The 19,299-nt window shown below is 42.1% G+C and overlaps 2 protein-coding genes across 5 annotated transcripts in view; one reads left to right on the top strand and one right to left on the bottom strand.

The window, feature by feature from the left end:
- kif9 (kinesin family member 9) overlaps positions 1–15,155 on the top strand; it is a 100,253-nt gene extending 85,098 nt beyond the window's left edge. For 2 of the 4 annotated variants that reach the window (XM_048528580.2, XM_059646163.1), the window contains exons 19-21: positions 7,368–7,480; positions 10,301–10,405; positions 14,862–15,155. In XM_048528580.2, the coding sequence (XP_048384537.1) occupies positions 7,368–7,480; positions 10,301–10,405; positions 14,862–14,975 (332 nt within the window). In that variant the 3' untranslated portion in view covers positions 14,976–15,155. Of the gene's footprint in view, positions 1–7,367; positions 7,481–10,300; positions 10,406–14,861 lie in introns of those variants that run through there. The other 2 variants (XM_048528581.2, XM_059646164.1) reach the window with 2 other exon arrangements.
- The window catches only part of LOC132209622 (tubulin delta chain-like), a 71,559-nt gene continuing 64,414 nt past the window's right edge, over positions 12,155–19,299 (bottom strand). The window contains exon 12 of the mRNA XM_059646352.1: positions 12,155–16,073. Within this exon, the coding sequence (XP_059502335.1) occupies positions 15,838–16,073 (236 nt within the window). The 3' untranslated portion in view covers positions 12,155–15,837. The remainder of the gene's footprint in view (positions 16,074–19,299) is intronic.

The raw sequence follows: 19,299 nt of genomic DNA, 5'->3' as shown, positions 1-19,299 counted from the left end.
TGCGGTGGAATTTTTTGAAGCTTGTGATGTCCACAGTGATACCATTGGGCTGCAGGGTTCCCAAGCAAAATATGAGTTGCTGTTCCTGCAACCTTCAGATAGCATTGTTGCAGGAGGCCCAGGATGGACATGTCATCTGAGGAATGGGAGGGTGAGTTGAAATGATTCACGACTGGGAGGTGCAGTTGTTTAATGCAAAACAAGCATAGGTATTCTGCAAAGTGGTCCCCAAGGCTCTGCTTGGTTTCCCCGATGTAGAGGAGGCCACAACGGGAACAGCAGATGCAGTATACCACATTAGCAGATGTACAATTCAACATTTGCTTGACATGTAAAGTCTTCTTGGGGCCTGGGATGGGAGTGAGGGGGGAGGTGTAACGGCAGGTGTAGCACTTCCTGCGTTTGCTGGGAAAAGTGCCGGGTGTGATGGCGGGTGTGATGGCGTGTGTGGAGTGGACAAGGCAGTCACGGGGAGAGTGGTCCCTCCAGAAAGCAGACAAAGGTGGGGATGGAAAAATGTCTTTGGTAGTGGGGTCGGATTGCAGATGGCAGAAGTGTCGGAGGATGATGGATGATGCGTTGGATCCAGAGGTTGGTGGGGTGGTATGTGGGGACGAGGGGGATTCTCTTTTGGCGGTTATTGCGGGGACGGGTTGTGAGGGATGAGTTGCAGGAAATGCGAGAGACACGGTCAAGAGGGTTCTTGCCCACTGCGAGGGGGATGATGCGGTCCTTGATAAACAAGGACATCTGAGATGTACAGGAGTGGAATGGCTCAACCTAGGAGCAGATGTGGCGGAGGCGAAAGAATTGGGAATAGGGGATGGCATTTTTGCAGGAAGGTGGGTGGGAGGAGGTATATACTAGGTAGCTGTGGGAGTCAGTGGGCTTAAAATGGATATCGGTTTCTAGGCGGTTAGCTGAGATGGAGACAGAGAGGTCCAGGAAGGCGAGAGATGTGTTGGAAATGGTCCAGGTTGGTCAATTTGCGGACAGCTGCCTTTAATGAGACAAAAACAATAGTTGATCAGGATTGATTGCAATAAGAGGCTGGTGGGAAAAACAATAACTGAACAATGGGCCACCTTTAAGGAGCAGATGGTTTGTGTACGGTTTAGGATTATCCCCTCAAATGGAAAGCTAGATCAAACAACCAGAACTCCCTGGATGATAAAGTAGGTAGCAATTAACATGAGAAAGAAAAAGAGCATAAGACAGGTATAAGGCAGAAAGTACAATTGAGAACCAATACAAATAAGGAAGGATTGGGAGAGATGAAAAGCAAATAACAGACGCAAAGAGGAAACATGAGAAAACATTAGCAGCTAACATAAAAGGGAATGCCAAAGTCTTCTATAGGCATATAGAGAGTAAGGAAATGTCTAAAGATGGAGTAAGACCAATCAGAAACCAAAAAGGAGATTTACGCATGGAGGCACGATTACACATGGGTCATGGCTGAGATGTTACATGAATACTTTACATTACAGAAGTGGAGGATGCTGCCCAGGCCACAGCGACAGAGGAAGAAACTCACACCAGAAGGGTTCAACATTAATCAGGAAGAAGTCTTGGATAGATTGTTGGCACTTAAGGTTGTCAAGGCACAGGAACTGGACAAGTTACTTCCAAGGAATTTTTAAAAAGTGAAGATAGAAATTGCAGGGACACTGGCCATAATCTTTCAGTCTTCCCTGGACTCAGGGGAGGTACTAGAAGACTGGAAAATCATGAAGAATCCAGACTTGTTCAAAAAAGATTGTCAGGATAATTCTGGCAATTACAGAACAAACAATTTAACTTCAGTAGTGGGGAACATCTAGAAATAATTATTTGGGATAGAATTACTCGTCACATGGAAAAAAGTAGGTTGATTAGGAAGAGTCAGCATGGATTCTGATGGGGATGCCGTGTTTAACTAATTTTCTGGAGTTTTTCGGAAAAGTTAACACAAAAATTTGATGAGCGTAACACTGTTGATGTGATATACACAGTTCTCCAGAAGACATTTGATACAGTGCCACACAATAGACTTGACAGGAAAGTGTAGGTCTTGATATGAAAAGGGACAATAGCAACATGGATACAAAATTAGCTAAGTGACCGGAAACAGACTGATCAACGGATATTTTTTGGGCTGGAGAAGGGTTTGTAGTGGAGTTCCCCAGGGGACGCTTACTTTTCCTGATAAATATTAATGATGCACATTTTGATATGGAGGGGACAATTTCCAAGTTTTCAGATGACATAAAACTTGGATGAATTTTAAGTTGTGAGGAAGACATTGATAGTTGATGGAATGACGGGCAGGTGACTAATACAGAGAAGTGTGAAGTGAAGCACTTGGCCAGAAGAACATTGAACGACAATATAATAGAGGTGGTTCATGGTGTCAAGTGCTGGTAGCAGTTCATGAACAAGCAGCTTATAGGTAATGGAAAAAAAACAAATCCACTGAACGGACAGCAGAGCTGCTGGGAATAGGATGGATAATATTGATGACTACTATTGCAATTGTGACAGACATATTGTGAGAGAGTGGCACAGTGGTTCAGTGGTTGGCATTGCTGCCTCACAGTGCCATGGACACAGCCTTGGGCGACTGTGTAGAGTTTGCACATTCTCCCTCGCTTGGGTTTCCTTCAAGTGCTCCAGTTTCCTCCCACAGTCCAAAGATGTTCAGGCTAAGTGGATTGGCCATGCTAAATTGCCGGTAGTGTCCAGGGATGTGCAGGCTAGGTGGATCAGCCATGGAAAATGCAGGGTTACATGGATAGGGTAGTGGTCTGGGTGGGATGCTCTTCAGAGGAGTGGTGTGGACTCAATGAGCCGAATGGCCTGCTTCCATAGTGTAGGGATTCTATGATTCTGTATATACTTTGGCCAAATCAGGGTAATGACTTCATTGCAAGGGCATGGTCCCTGGTTTCCACCTACTGGTGGTCATTCCAATACATTTTACAATCCTTGACTTCAGTAATAACAGAACTGAACACTTTCTTTTACTCATCGATATCTACAACAAGTTCACACAGACTATTCCCACCCATGACCAAAAGGATTTAATTTAGGCCAGTGTTAGGGCATGATTGTTTTGTCTGTTTTAGTGTTCTAAGTTGGATACACCGTGACCAGGGACTCAACTTTGAAGACAAGATCTTACAGGATTTCTGCAAGGCTTATGGCACTGTTAACCTCAGAACATAGTACAATGGAGTGTTGCTTGAAGCCTGAAGTCTGTTGGATGAGGTGGATGCAAACAGCTGTGTGGCAGGATCTGAAATGTCTGCGCATGATGACTCGAGTGGAGTCAGATACCGACGCAGAATCCTGGTGTGACCTGAGTGTTGTGATCCCGTGTGGATAGACCTATTTCTACCCTGGAAAACAACTCCGGGGGAACCTGCAGGATGCAGAAATTGAAGCAACAAGTACCCCCCCGTCATACAATTCCTGGGATCCTGTGACATAATTTCCAACACTGGTCATCTGCCAAAAAGCCTGGAACCCTTGGAAGATACCAGTACAAATAAGAGGCCGAGAACATATTCTAAGGCTATCAACCCAACCCTGACCAGTTTTTTAAAATTCATTCGTGAGAATGTGGGCATTGCTGGCTGGGCAGTATTTATTGTACCTCCCTAGTTGCCTAGATGAGAAGCTGCTGTCTTAAACTGCTGCAGTCCATATGGTGTAGATAGACCTACAAACCTATTTGGGAGGGAATTCCAGGTTTTTGCCCTATCAGCACTGAAGAAACGTCAATATATTTCCAAGTCAGGATGGTGAGTAGCTTTGTAGGAGGTATGTTCCCATTTATCTGCTGCCTTTGGTCTTCTCGGTGGTAGTGGGCGTGGATTTGGTAAGTGTAATAAGTCTTGATGAATTTCTGCAGAATATCTTGTGGTGTACATTGTTGTAATAATTGGTGGTGCTGGAGAGAGTGAATGCTTGTGGATATGGTGTCAATCAAGCAAGTGATTTTGTCCTGGATGCTGTCAAGCATCTTGAGTGTTGTTGGAGCTGCACCCATCCGGACAAGTGAGGAGTATTCCATCACACTCCTAAGTTGTGCCTTGCAGATAGTGGACAGGCTTTACGATGTCAGGAGGTGAATTATTTGCTGCAGGATTTCTAACCTTTGACCATTCTTGTAGCCACTATATTTATGTGGCTAGTCCAGTTCAGTTTCTGGTTAATGGTAACCACCTGAACCTTCTCACACTCCCTCTCCTCTTTGCTTAAAATGCTGTTTACAACAATGTCAGGAGACTGGTTGTAGCCCAATTTAGGTGGATTCTGTGACTACTGAATGTTTCTTCTTCATCTTCAAAGGACATATCCTTAAACCCTGCACAAGGCAGGCAACACAACTTTTGGGAATTCAGATCTCAGCTCTAAAGAAAGTATTTACTCTGTTAGTATTATCATATTATCAGTTGTTCAGCAGTTTGTCCGTGCTCCCTGCAGTGTTCATTATTATCCATAGAAAGCACTTTGCATGCATTGGACAAGATCAAAGGATGAAGCTCCTCTTTCAATGCATCCTGGATATCCATACCTGCCTCTCTCCTTGTTACATCCTCCAGCTCTTGATCACTGACCAAATTTAAATTACTCCCTGATGTACAGGGTGCTATTGTTTCTTGAATCAAATTGTCCAGATAATTCTTTCTCTCAGAGGCATAATGATGTCTGGAGTTTGGACTACTGTTCAATAAATCTGAAACTAGAACACAACATACAATTGTACAGCACAGGATATGCCGAACATGTTGCCAAATGAAACTAATTCCTTCTGCCTGCCCTTGGTCCGTATCCCTTCATTCATTGCATTTTCATGTGCTTATCTAAAAGTCCCTTAAATACCCTTATCATATCTGCCTCCACCACCACCCCTGGTATTGCATTCGAGACTCCTACCACTCTCTGTGTAAAAATCCTTGCCCCTCACATCTCCTTTGAACTTTCCCCCTCTATCCTTAAATGCATGCCCCCTAGTATTAGACATTTCAACTCTGGGAAAAAGATTCTGACCATCAAACTTATCTGTGTATTGCATAATTTTATAGACCTCTATCAAGTCTCCCTTCAGCCTCTGCTGTTCAAGAGAAAAAAACGCAATTTTTTCTAGCCTGTCCTTATAGCTCATACCCTCTAATCCAAGCAGCATTCTGGTAAATCTCTTTTGCCACCCTGTCCAAAGCATCCATATCCTTCCTGTCATGTGGCGACCAGAATTGAACACGATACTCTAAGTGTGGCCTAACCAAAATGTTATACAGCTGCAACATGACATCCTGACTCTTGTACTCAATTCTCTGATCAATAAAGGCAAGCATGCCATTCATCACCTTTACCAACCTATCTACTTGTGAGGCCAGTTTCTGGGAGCTTGAACCCCTAGGCCCTCCTGTACGTCAGTGCTGTTCAAAGTTCTGCCATTGACTGTATACTTTTCCCTAACATTTGATCTCCCAAAATACGGCAGCTCACACTTAGGTGGATTAAACTCCATCTGCCATTTTGTTTGCAAGAATATTAAGAAATAACCAGAGAGCCTCAAATCACATCTCGACCAACAGTCAGGTAGATTGTTGACTGATTTATTACATTCTTTGAGGAAGTAACAAACAATATAAATAAAGGGAAACTGGTGAATGTACTGTACTTTAAATTTTCAGAATGAATTTGATAAGAGGCTAATCAAAAGTTAAGACACAACATAAGACCTCATGGTTTAGATTGTGACATTTTGGCACAAATGAAGGATTGGAAAGCTCATAGGAAGCAGAGGTGAGGGTGAGGTGACAAGTGGATTGCCACAGGGAGGCCTGCATCCTCAATTATTTGCCATTTGTAAATGACTTGGATGAAAGGACCAAATGCATTGTTGCTACCTTTGCTGATGATGCAAAGATAGTTAAGTTGTGAAGAGAGCATAACGAGTCAGCAAAGGGATATAGACAAGTTAAATGACGTGGCAAAAAGTTTGGTAGTTAGAGTGTAATGTGGGAAATTGTGACTTGTCCCCCACTCTGGCAGGAGAACAGCAAAACAACATACGATTAAAATAAGGAGAGATTACAGAACTGTTTGGTGGACAATTATCTGAATATCTTTGTACATGAATCATAAAATGTTAGCATATATTTTATTAATGATAATCATCAGGAAGAAAATTTGAAATGTTGCAATTTATTACAAGGGGAATGGAATATAAAAGCAGGAATGTGTGCTCCAGTTGTATTGTGTTGGTGAGGTCGTGTACAGTTTGGTTGCCTCATGTAAGAAAGAATGAAAGTGCACTAGAAACAGATCAGAGCTCGATTGATACTTGAGATAGGGGAGGACATTATCTTATGAGAAAATGTAAGACAAGCTGAGCCTGTATCCATTGGAGTTTAGAAGAATAAAATGTGATCTTATTGTAACATGTAAGATTCTCAGGAGACATGACAAGGTGGATGCAAAAGTATGTTTCACCAGAACTGTAGGGCACAGTTTTAAAAATAAGGGATCTACCACTGAAGATGAAGATAAGCAGGACATTTTTCTCTCACAGTATGGTAAGCCTTTGGAACTCTCTTCTCCAGAGATCAGTGGAGGCAGGTTCATTGAATACATTTTAGATAGAGGTAGATTTTTAACTAACAAGGGGATCAAAGGTGATGAGGGGTAGGTGGGAATAGCAAGAGATAAAAGAAGAGACAAGAATAATGATGGCTAGATAGTCTGAGCCTTCAAGAAGCAACAGTTCAGAAATATACATCTTAACTATAAACCAGCTGCTAAAATATGCCTCAATATTCTGGATTAAGGAAGGGAGAAGTTAGCCTGGGTACTTAATTCTAATCATTGCCCAGTGATGGGATGCTGGAACGATTTCTACGTTTGGATTGTAAGAAACCCAGATTTAAAATGAAATCGCTGATTGTGCTCAGAAATAAATAATGTCAACTTCAGAATGAAGTGAGGCTGATTCCTAACAAACCAATCTCCAGCAAAATATTGGAGAGGAGAAAAAATTATATTTCAGACAAGTATCACATCTGACAAGAAACATTAAGTCTGTTTCTCTCTCCACAGATGATATCAGACCTGCTGCGTTTTCTTTTAACACGTTGTTTTTATTTCAGAATTGCAACATCCTAAATATTTAACTTTTGTTTTCGCATTTAATTCACTGCTACTTCACTTCCAGGAATGCCTACTGTGAAGAAGTTCTGTTTCTCTCATCGACAGGATTTCCATTTGTCTCTTTCACTTTACATACCTTCATTGCTTTCTATTTTCCTCCTAATGTCAGAGAAGAAGAAATTTGGCAGTATGATTTTAAATAGTGACTTATTTTTCCCCCGGTACAGAGTTTAATATTTGGTACAATGAGTCTTTTCTCATTTCTGAGGATGTTCAGAATACAGCACAAAAAGACAGCATTCGACCAGGATTGATCCCAGACTCCAGAATGCTATCTTTGGTAAGTTTCTTAGGATTGCTTGCACTACAGATGTTTGGTGCATCCCCCTACTCTTGTTAGCTTGGCCAACAAGTAATATCGCCATTCAGACCATCAAATCAGTTATGGTGGTCTTCCCTTCATGAGTTCCTGAGTCCAAACCCTATATCTTGCTTAAGATAACAAAGTGTGAAGCTGGATGAACACAGCAGGCCAAGCAGCATCTCAGGAGCACAAAAGCTGACGTTTCAGGCCTAGACCCTTCATCCTCTCTGATGAAGGGTCTAGGCCCGAAACGTCAGCTTTTGTGCTCCTAAGATGCTGCTTGGCCTGCTGTGTTCATCCAGCTTCACACTTTGTTATCTTGGATTCTCCAGCATCTGCAGTTCCCATTATCCCTATGTCTTGCTTGCTGCCTGTAGCCTTCAGTTCTCAATATATTCTAATCCCAGTCTCCCGATCACTTCTACCCATTAATATGCCTCTTCATTTAGTCCCACTCATAATCTACACTTCTCTAATATTCTACCTTCAATACAGGTATCCATCATTTAATGTTGTTGCTGTGTTCTTGAAACTGGTGACTTTAAGCAACGAATGGTTTCCCATAGGTATCAACGTTGAATGAGATGGCTAACTGGCTTGCCTAGCTGGTTTGTTTCTGTTCAGATGTTTCAGCACCATGCTAGGTGACATCACCAGTGGAGCCTCCGATGAAGCAATGTCGTTCTACTCCACTTGGAATTTATACTGTCTGGTCCGTTATGGTGAGTACTCATCGCTTCATCGGAGGCTCCACTGATGATGTCACCTAGCATGGTGACAAAACATCTGAATGAGAACAAGTCAGCTCAGTGACCAAGTCAACAACCTCAACCCGAGCTACAGATCTTTGTCAAAACTTCATCAATGTTGACTCCAGAGTTAGGATCCTCTGCATACCTTTTGCTTGGAAAGAAATGTACAGGTTGAAAGACTTTACAGTACATGTGCAATACTATTTATTTTTACCTGAAATAACTTGCAAAATAAAATGAATCTCTAAATTTAAAAAAAAAATCCATACAGTGCAATATTCAAGTGTTTTGTTTTAAAAATACTCACCAATATAGTGCTTTTAGATTGACCAAGCTCCATCTGGTGGCAGATATTGGTCAGTGCAGGTAATCGCTCAGCCACGAACGCTTGCACCAACTAACCAGAATGGGAAGCAGAAACCAAGAGCAGACAGTAACTGAAAAAACTCACCTCGGGATAAGCTAAGGGGCAGGATCCAGCCTGTAAACCAGGACAAGAGCCAGGCTGCAAATCAAGGTGGGAGACAGGGCAAAGTGGAAGGAGAAGTTAAAATCCCCAGTGGTCGCATTGGACACTGGAGACTTTCAAGGTAAAAATGGAGAGTAGGAATGGGAATGGGAGCGAGTAAAGGGGCCAGAGAGGGACTTTGTGACTGAGACTGGAACTGGGAACACTGGGGAAATTGTTATATGCACCTTGCAGGAGGTCTGTGGCAAGGGAGTTGAAGAGAAAACTCAGAACCTTAAATGTATGCTTTGGCATTGCTTTATTCACAATGTTGAAGCAAAACAACATTAAGTGAGTTGATTTTAAGTGTTGACTACCTGTATCACTCCTGTGCACTCCCACATCTTTATTATATCCAGATCTTTCTACTTAACCCAATACTTGCTCACTTCCCATTTCCTTTAAAATTTTGTTCAGTCTGATCACCCTGTTATTGTTTCTTCCCACAATCTTCAATATCCTAACTAGTCTGTTGTCCTCTTTCTACTCATTCCCCACATCTTTGAGTGTTGCATGAGGATGGTAAAATAGTGTGCTGCAGATGTTGTGAGGTATTTCTCTGATAGGTCCAGACAGTTTCACCAGCAACAGTTATAAACTAATCATCAGAGTGGTCAGGCTTAGCTAGCGGCAGGGCATAAAGGCTAGGGAGGGGAGTGGAGAGTTCCAAATTCCAAGGGAAAGAGGGTTGGTCAGTTAGAAAGAGGGCTACATGTTGTGGTCAGGGACTGGGAGAGAAACAGTCGGCACTGACATTTCTGTCCTTTGTAAAGAGATGACTTGGCTAGTCAAGAGGGAGGAATGGGCTGTGCATCAGGACAATCCAGCAGCCTGTCAGGAATGGAGGGAAAATAGGGAAATGGTATTAGAGGTTTACAGGTAAGTGTCCTGGTTCCAGTTTGCACAGTAAATCAGTGGCATGTCACTTCCTCAGTACAAGGTCAAGGAATTGACATCCAGCTTGTCAGAATAATAGACAGCAGGTGAAGAACCAAGTGTGTTTCTCATCATGTGAGAAGAAATAATATTAGTAGAAGTAGACCGGGAACATTGGGAAGGAAGTTTAAAAAGAATACTTCAAATATAGTCACTTCTGAAATCCTATCCATATTAGTAAAAAGAGACAACAGGAGGGTGATAATACTCTTAAGGCTTTGGTATGATGAATCAGGAGTTTGATCTTTCATGCACTGGAATGCTCTTTGGAATATGTGGAATTTAAAATACAAAATTGGAGCCACCTATAGAAATGGTGAGGGTAGAGGATTATCCAGCCAGAGGGAAAGAATGTTGGGCTAGCATTTAAATGAAGTGTAGGGATTAATTACAGTAGGTATAAGTGAACAGAATGGAGCATACACTAAGATGTGTCAGTATAAATGAAAATCAATTTTTAATTATTCTGAATCTGACAGTGAGAGTGAACAATAGAAAATGTTAATAAATCAAAAGATAAATATTTTAAAATATATTTGACTTAGAATAAAATTACCATCACCCAGACAAAAAGGATTTCTCTGCCTTCCATCCACCCAGGATGAAGATGATAAGGAAAAATTCCAACGTATCCAGGATGAAATCCTAATGGAAAATCCAGGTTCAGCCGCATTCTACAGGGCACGGATGAAGCTGAAACAGAGGGTAGGTGAAGGCCAAGACAGACAACAGGATGAGACTCAGACTGTGTAGGGATTGCTAAGAAGAAAAAAACCTTCATATTGGTGGGGTGAGAGACAATGAGTTCTTTATTTTGCATCTTAAATGTGGTCAGAACGTGGCTGACCAACGCAAGTTCAAGGACTAAGTATATGAAAACAGCAACTTAGGCTTTTGCAGGTTACTGATGTCCCAACTGGTCTCTACGTAGAACCCAAACAACACTGAACCTAGGAGAGATCAAGGACTGCAGATGGTGGAAGTCAGAGTCAATAAAATGTGGAGGTGGAGGAGCACAGCAGGTCAGACAGCATCCGAGGAGCAGAAAAGCCTACATTTCAGACCCAAAACATTGGCTTCCCTGCTCCTCGGATGCTGTCTGATCTGCTGTGCTCCTCCAGCTCCATATTTGATTGAATAGCATTGAGCCTTTTCATTTCTCCCCACCTAAACATTCTTTGCTCTCTGTGTCAGCTAAACACTCACCAAATTTTGAAATGCAGCCTCCAGGCCTTCTACAAGAATAAGTAAGTTAGATTGGCTGTGCAGGTTGATGCAAATTATGTCCAGATAGTTTGTGTTTCTCATTTAGGCTCTCATTTTTCATTTGTGCTCAATACTTCCAATGCCCGTCCAAACAGTCAGCTTCCAAAGCCATCAGAAACTGTCCCCTGTTGTCGGTACCAATATCTACTATGTTACTATTTATCTCATAGCCTAGATATCCAAGCAGTTGCGACTCATCTGCCAATTTATCATATAAAAAGATTTTGGATATATGGGTGTCATGTATTTGATGAAGGTGGCTTTGCCAGCGCAGATGTCATGGGATAACAAGGTGTGGAGCTGGATGAACACAGCAAGCCAAGCAGCATCATAGGAGCAGGAAAGCTGATATTTCGGGCCTTGACGATGTTCCTTTCAAACCAGTCACCACTTTTTTACTACAAAAACAGAAATTGCTGGAAAAGCTCAGCAGGTCTGGAGTTAACGTTTCAGTTCTTAGGAAATGTCACTGGACCCAAAATGTTAACTCTGATTTATCTTCACAAATGCTGCCAGACCTGCTGAACTTTTCCAGGAACTTGTGTTTTTATTTTTGATTTACAACATCCGCAGTTCTTTCCATTTTCATTTACCACTTTTCTGCTGTTGCTTCCCAAAGGCTATTATAGATAGTATCTTCAAGTATGATCCATTTAGCTTCTGTACTCTGTGTAAGAACACCAGAGGGCTCTTGTTAAAGTGTGTCAGGGAACTATTGATATCAGAATAGCATTTCTGCTTTGAATTAAAAAACTTCAAGGGTTGTATCTTAAGCCTGGTGATATCAGTCAGTGGTCTGTAGTATAGTCAGTGCTGCAGCTGCTGTGTGTATTTAGAATGTGGTTGAGAGGCACATCTGGTGATAATCATACCAAATTGGTGCTAATGGCCTGATTATGGATGTCTCCAGACACTTAGTGGTGTGGTTTGTGCTAAAATGTATGGTAACAGCAAACCCTCAAGCAGTATCAGACCATTCCTATTTATAGTTCCCAGGACATGCAGCCTGAGGCATAAGGACCTATTATTGTGTTAAAATCTCACAGTAGGTGAAGACATTCAGACTTGTACAAGATAATAAAATGTGAGGCTGGATGAACACAGCAGGCCAAGCAGCATCTCAGGAGCTCCTGAGATGCTGCTTGGCCTGCTGTGTTCATCTAGCCTCACATTTTATTATCTTGGAATTCTCCAGCATCTGCAGTTCCCATTATCTCTGATACTTTCAGACTTGTACAATCTGTTTATAACCGTTTTAAGCTCTTCATAAAAGTGGTCCTATGCCTCTGCAGTGGAGGACAGGTTTGGAAACCTTAGACTGGTAGGGCTGCTTACAGCTTATAGACTATACTCAGCAGGTGGATAAAAGCCAGCGCAGAAGTCAGGCAACATTTACGTAAAATGAAAATGCCAGTTCAAACTGCAATGTCAGTACCATGTGCAGGAGATTGACAGTGATTTAAGCTGCCGTTTAAGGTACACATGCTGACTGTAATAAGCAGAACACAGATGGAGCTCCCTTACAAGAGGCCAAGCTTTCCAAGGGTGGATCAATTAATGAGGGGGAGGCAATGGCCTAGTGGTATTAGCACTGGACTGTTAATTCAGAGACCCAGATAATGTTCCGGGGACTCATATTCAAATCTCACCAGGGCAGATAGTGGAATCTGAATTCAATAAAATATCTGGAATTAATAATCTAGTGATGACCATGAATCATTGTTGACTGTTGGAAAAAGCCATCTGGTTCACTGATGTCCTTTAGGGAAGGAAACTGCCATTCTTACCCGGTCTGGTCTGCATGTGACTCCAGACCCACAGCAATGTGGTTGACTTTTAACTGCCCTCTGGGTAATTACAGATGGGCAATAAATGGTGGCCTAGCCAGCGATTCCCTAATCCTGTGATCGAATACAGAAAGAAAAGAAAGAAAACCTTACATGTTCATGCTGCAGGGGCTGAGCTCAGAAACCTGTGAACATGGTGTAGACTTCACTGTAAGGAACTCACTACACTCAATGAGAGAACCTCTGGTCCCTAAGGAAGGTATATCTGTGTTCTGTTTATGGAATTCCGTTTTAATCACAGTCATTTTTTGTGCCTTAATGGACAGCTGTAAATCACTGTCAATCCCCTGCACTTGGTCCTGGCATTCCAGTTTGAGTTTGCATTTTCCTTTTTCTAAAAAATTGCCAGACTTCTATAGTAGGTTTTATTCACGTTTCAAGCAGAGCCAGTAAGCTGCAAGCACTCATTTAGCTGGATTCCAGTCTTGGGTTTTCCAATCTAAGGTATGAGGTGGCTGACCAATGGGACATGGAGGCCTCAACTACTGTCAGAAACACCCCTTATCACTAATTCTCTACAATAATTGAGTTGGGCTTATTACTTGTAACTGCTGTATCCTGCTTTGTATTAAGATTCTGCAACAAACTAGGAAACTTTCTGGAGACTGCTGCCTTTTTTGACCTCCCACTTGGATTCAAAGATATACACTGACTTGATTGCAGCAGTTCCTCTTTGGGCTCCGCGCCAGATTTTTTTGTTAGTATCTGTTTCCTTAACCTTTGACTCGCCTAAGATATTAACACGGTTGTGGAGCAAGGGATTGACCCACAGCAGGGTTCACTGGTTCATGAGAAGCAGGATGCATCCACAACTGCACCGCAGGCTTTGGGGTCAAACCTCTGCCAGGTTACTCTGAAGCTGTAGCCAGGGGCTGTGAGGATCTCAGTCTCCTGGTGCTGGCATGAGGAGTTAGTGATGGAGAGACTCTGTATTAACTCAGAGGGACGTGCACATTTGGCTCTCATGTTCACATTGATCCATGCCAGGAGTGTAGACTGAAAGTGAGAAGCAAGCTAGAACACTAACTCTTTTTAGCACACACTAGACACATGACTGTTGATATGTTGGACATACTTGATGTGGTCTGATACAAGCCGCAACAGACACAGATTCTTACCCTACAGGATATGACTGAAACAAAACGGTTTTTAACAACAACTTGATGAGAGGTTTAATTGATATTAATTATTTTTACTTAGTTTTCTAAAAGAAAAACAAATCCCCAATTGTCAGGGTGGTATTTCAGTTTATGTCAGCTAGATTACTCGTGTAGGCCTCGATACTGGAGTGATAACGTAACTATTATTTTACTGTACCCATGTTTACAGGAAATTCTTCACCACAGGACTTTTTAAGAATAAATATTAAACAAATAATTGAAGCAAAGGGAACAATTGAGAAAAAGACTGCTAGAAAGCTGGAATATGGTCTTGGGGAGCTTGGCTGCTACTACTGGGCCCAGATCTTTCACCACTGAGAATGACATGGCATCACCATGACCTGAAAGTTTTCCTCCATGAAATAGACCATTCTGGACTAGATACACAAATCCAACTTATCCAGAAATCATGTTCTCAATGGTCTGGATTGGGTCCTACCATCTGAACATCTTTCATCAGATATCATTAATTTGAAATATTAACTCTCCTTCTCTATCTGTTAGATCTGCAAAGTATTTCCAGCATTTTCTGTTTGAAAACAAGCCAAGTTTGCTTAGCCCATTAACCCTAGTATAATTCTGGAAAACCCACATAACCGTACAGAACCTCCAGTTCTGAAAAAGGGTCACTGGACCCAAAACATTATCTCTAATTTCTCTCCACAGATGCTGCCAGGTCTGCTGTATTGTTCTGGCAATTTCAGTTTTTGTTTCTGATTTCCAGCATCTGCATTCTTTCAGTTATTCCAATATATCTTTAACTGAAACTTTAGTGTCTAAAACTTAATGCAAAACTCCAGAAAGTGTGACACCAAGGGTCTGTGAAATTAAGAACTATGTCTCTGCTAGTCAGTATGCTGGTTCACAGTATGATTTTCTTCTTTCTAGCAAAATTACCTCAACGCCATGGCTCAGCCTCAACCAGTAACCATAAGGAAGAAGCCAGGAATGATCACTCAAACCATCAAGAACAAACCACCCTCTATCTTCAGTGTTACCTAACAATTCAGTCAAACAGTAATGGGAAAAAAAAGCCAAAAGGGACCCTCCAGCATAAACACTGTTCAATAACAGTGTTTTTTTTCTAAAAAAAAACTGCTGGCAACAAATTTAAGGACAGTATCCCTAAAATAAGCATTGTACAAAGTTAAATAAATCAACAAAATCACATATTGTATTTTACTACCTGTAAGTATGTTTAGTTTTAAATTAAGTTTGTTTTCACATATAGTTCTCATGTATGGAGTCAGGCCTCGGTGGCTGAATGAATAAATGCACTAGCTAGTGTACACACAAAGTCAACTTTCAACCTGCACTCAGTAGATCAATCTTTGTGCATGGTTCAGCATTCATTCAGCAGCCCTGATTAAGTTAGCTCAATTTCCCATTTTGCAAATTCTCAATCCCTGTGGGATACTCTCATTACCACAACAGCAGACCAAACAATAAACCTGGGACCTCTGCACATAAGGCAAAACCACTGATGTAACTGCAATTAGTTAGCATGTTCCATATGTCATAAATGGGTTGAATGTTGTGCTGAAAGCTGTAATTTTAAGCACCAGGTCTCAGCACACAGCATTCGCAGGTCAGGGATGGTAAAGTCGACATAGTCCCAGAAGACTATAGTCAGGTACAGCTTAGTTGGAGACAGCATAAAACTCCCACTCAAAACACTGTGCCTTACCCACAACAAATGTCATATTTCTCCTCTGCTCACATGAAAATCTGCCTGTGACTGCTCAACTATATTTCAAACCAGGAGACTGAGCTGGAAAGTAATCCACATGTGGAAGAGAAAGGCCATCACTTCTCCTCTTATCAGCACTTAACAATAACATATGTAAGTCTCTGAGATGGATGGTCAGTGATCTCCTGCAGCATTGTATTCCTTCACCACGGAGTCCAGGATCTCAAAGGCCTGCAGGAAGTCTCCCTCTTCACAGCCGTGCTTCCAGTACCAATGGAGATAGGCATGGGCATCGTACATAGTCTGAGCCTTCTGTAGGACATGCTGAATGTAGTCTGACACACTGCTGTGGTTGGCACAAATGGTCAGAGAATGGCTGGACGATGTCAGGTCAACAATATTGCAGGGATCTTAAAAGAAAAAAAAATCAGCAACTTCAGAAATCCAAAATGCACAATCTTAAAATATTAATTCCACACAAAAAAATTAAAATTATACATAAAATTTTATTGACTAAGAAAAGCTCATTTTCCTGAAGATCCTGTACACCTTTCCCCAATCGTGGTCTCAGCCCACAAACTCAGTACACTACCCTGCACGTTTTGTTCAAGGATATTTATCCACACACTCCAACGGTTTGATTCAGGTGGGCTGTCTTCACAGATGGGTTACCTCCAACATTCATCCCAGTTTAAAACATTATCACAAACTGAGTAACATCAACTATCAACATCTTCAGGTTTGCCATGAACCAGAAACTAAACAGAACCAGGCATATAAATTATGTGGCTACAACAGCAGATAGGAAGCTGAGAATCTTTGGGTGATGACTGGTGAATAACTCACCTTCTGACTTTCCAAAGCGTGTTCCCATTTACAAGTGTTTTGATGCCATCTGATTGTGATGCCAGACAAGCCAAGTGCCAGACAGAAACCTGGCTTGTTAAAACATAAGCATTATTTCGTAACCTTAGCCAGTTGCTGAACATATTCAAACACAGCTGCTGATGGCCTTTGAACAAAAAGTAAGTATTCCACAAAAAGGGAGGTAAAAAAAAGCTATCTGATGATAATAAAATGTGAGGCTGGATGAACACAGCAGGCCAAGCAGCATCTCAGGAGCACAAAAGCTGACGTTTCGGGCCTAGACCCTTCATCAGAGAGCTTGGGACGTAGGGGTACAGCAGCGCTGTTAGGAAGCGAGTTTGAGGATTTTGACCTCGGAACAGTTAAGGAACAGCGATATAATTCCAAGATAGGTTGGTGTGTGGCTTGAATGGGAACTTGCAGGTGGTGGTGTTCCTGTGTATCGCTTATCTTGTCCTTGTAACAGTCACAGAGCATGGAAACAGACCCTTCAGTCCAACTAGTTCACACCGATCATGTTCCCATACTAACCTAGTCCCACTTGCCTATGTTCGGCCCGATCCCTCCAAACCTTGCAGCTAATTCCATACGTACACCACCCTCTGCATGAAAAAGTTGTCCCTCAGGTCTGTTTTCAATCTCTCTCCTCTCACCTTAAACCTACACCCCTTAGCTTTTGACTCCCCTACTGTAGGAAGAAAACTTTAGCTATTTATGCTCCTTATGATTTTACAAACCTATATAAGGTCACCTCTCAGCGTCCGATCCTCCACGGAAAAATGCTGCAGCCTATTCAGCCTCTCCCTATATCTCAAACTCTCCAGAGCCAGTAACGTTCTTGTACATCTCTTCTGAAGCCTTTCAAGTTTAACAATATCCTTCCTATAGAACGGAGACCAGAACTGAACACAGTATTCCAAAAGTGGCCTCACCAATGTCCTGTACTGTCACAACATGACCTCCCTATACTCAATGCACTGACCAATAAACACAAGCATGCCAAACAACTTCTTCACCATCCTGTTGACCTGTGGCCCCACTTAAGGAACTTGCACTCCAGGTCTCTTTGTTCAGCAACATTGCCCAGGGCCGTACTATTAACTGTACAAATACTGCCCTGACTTGCCTTACCAAAATGCAATACCTTCAGTACCATTCCCAGAAAGTTATTAGGAGTCTATAACTTTGCAGTATCCACTGTCTTAAGCAGTATCATGGAGTGAATCAATTGTTTGACTGGTCGGGCTGTCAGGAAGAAGTTGAGATGGATCACCCAACTGGCATTTCTGGCTGAAGATTGTTGCAAAGTGTTCAGCTCTGTATTTTGCACTGACGCACTAGGCTCCCTTCTTATTGAGGATGGAGATAGTTGAGGAGCCTTTACATCCAGCTGGTTGCTTCTACCCATCTTTATTCATGACTGGTCATGGCAGAGCTTCGATGTGATTCATTGACTAGGATTGTTTAGGCCCGTCTGTCGCATGCTGCTTTACTGGCTGGCATGCACATCGTCCTGTGTAGTGTATTAAACAGGTTGAACACCTCAGGTTTAGGTATGTCTGGTGCTGTTCCTGGAATACACTCCTGCACTCTGCATTGAACAAAGGTTGATTTCCCACCTTCATGGGAACGGTAGAGCATGGAATAACCAGGGCCATGAGGTCACAGAGTGTGGTTAAAATTAATTCTGCTGCTGCTCATCACCTAGTGTCTCGTGGGTGTTCAGTTTTGAGTTGCTAGATCTGTTCAGTGACTGTCCTATTTATCATAGTGGTGCTGCCACATGGCATGGTGGATGATATCCTCAATATGAAGATGGGTTTCATCTCCACAATGGTTGTGCGGTGGTCGCTGACCAAAATCGGTAAGGATGAGATCCAGTAGATTTTCCCTTCTTGTTGGTTCCCTCATCACTTGTTGCACAGACCAGTCTAGCAGCAATGTCCCTAAGGACTTGACATGCTCAGTCAGTAACAGTGGCAGTATTATTGGTGATGGACATTGAGATATTCGCACTCAAAGCACATTCTATGCCCCTGCCACCCTCAATGCTTCCTCCAAGCGGGTTTCAACTGAAGGATTACAATGTTGGAAATATATTGTCAATCCTTCATCATCACTGGGTCAAAATACTGCAAATTTCTACCTAACAGCACAGCACATGTACTGACATGAGACGGACACTAGCAGGTCCAGAAGGTTGATCAATACCACCCTCTCAAGGACACTTTAAGATAAGTGAGAAATACTGTCCTTGCCAGTATTGACCACATCCCCATAAAAGCAAAGAAGGACTTGTATGTATATTGGGTCTTTCTCAAAATAAAAGGCACCCCAAAGCAGTCCCTTAAGTACCATTGGAGTGTGGTGACAGCTTTATGATGTGGGAAATGGGGAAGTGAATTTTTGCACAGAAAACTCAAACAGCAAAGTGCTAGAAAGGATTGTGTCAACTTGGGTGTTTTTATTATAAGGCTCACATCCCATCAGATCAAACAGACAGCAGCCAATGGGAGGAGGAGATCTGGTGCAGAAAATGAAGTCACCAAAACAAGTCTTGTGTTGTCTATTCCAAAAATCTGCTACACAACTACTTCTGACTATATCACTGATATAGTAACAAAGAAATAAACAATACAATGCAAGTCAGCTCAGGACATTTGAAATCAGAGTGCAAATAATCATCAATTCATTGGAAGTTAGGTCACAATTATGCAAACTGATGTGACTCTTCATCTGTTTCACTTTCTGTAATGCCTACGACCCTTT

This window comes from Stegostoma tigrinum, chromosome 5 (genome assembly GCF_030684315.1).
Source record: "Stegostoma tigrinum isolate sSteTig4 chromosome 5, sSteTig4.hap1, whole genome shotgun sequence".
In the NCBI taxonomy this organism is placed as follows: domain Eukaryota; kingdom Metazoa; phylum Chordata; class Chondrichthyes; order Orectolobiformes; family Stegostomatidae; genus Stegostoma; species Stegostoma tigrinum.
Note: the sequence above shows the minus strand (reverse complement) of the source record. Positions and strands in the feature narration are given on the sequence as shown.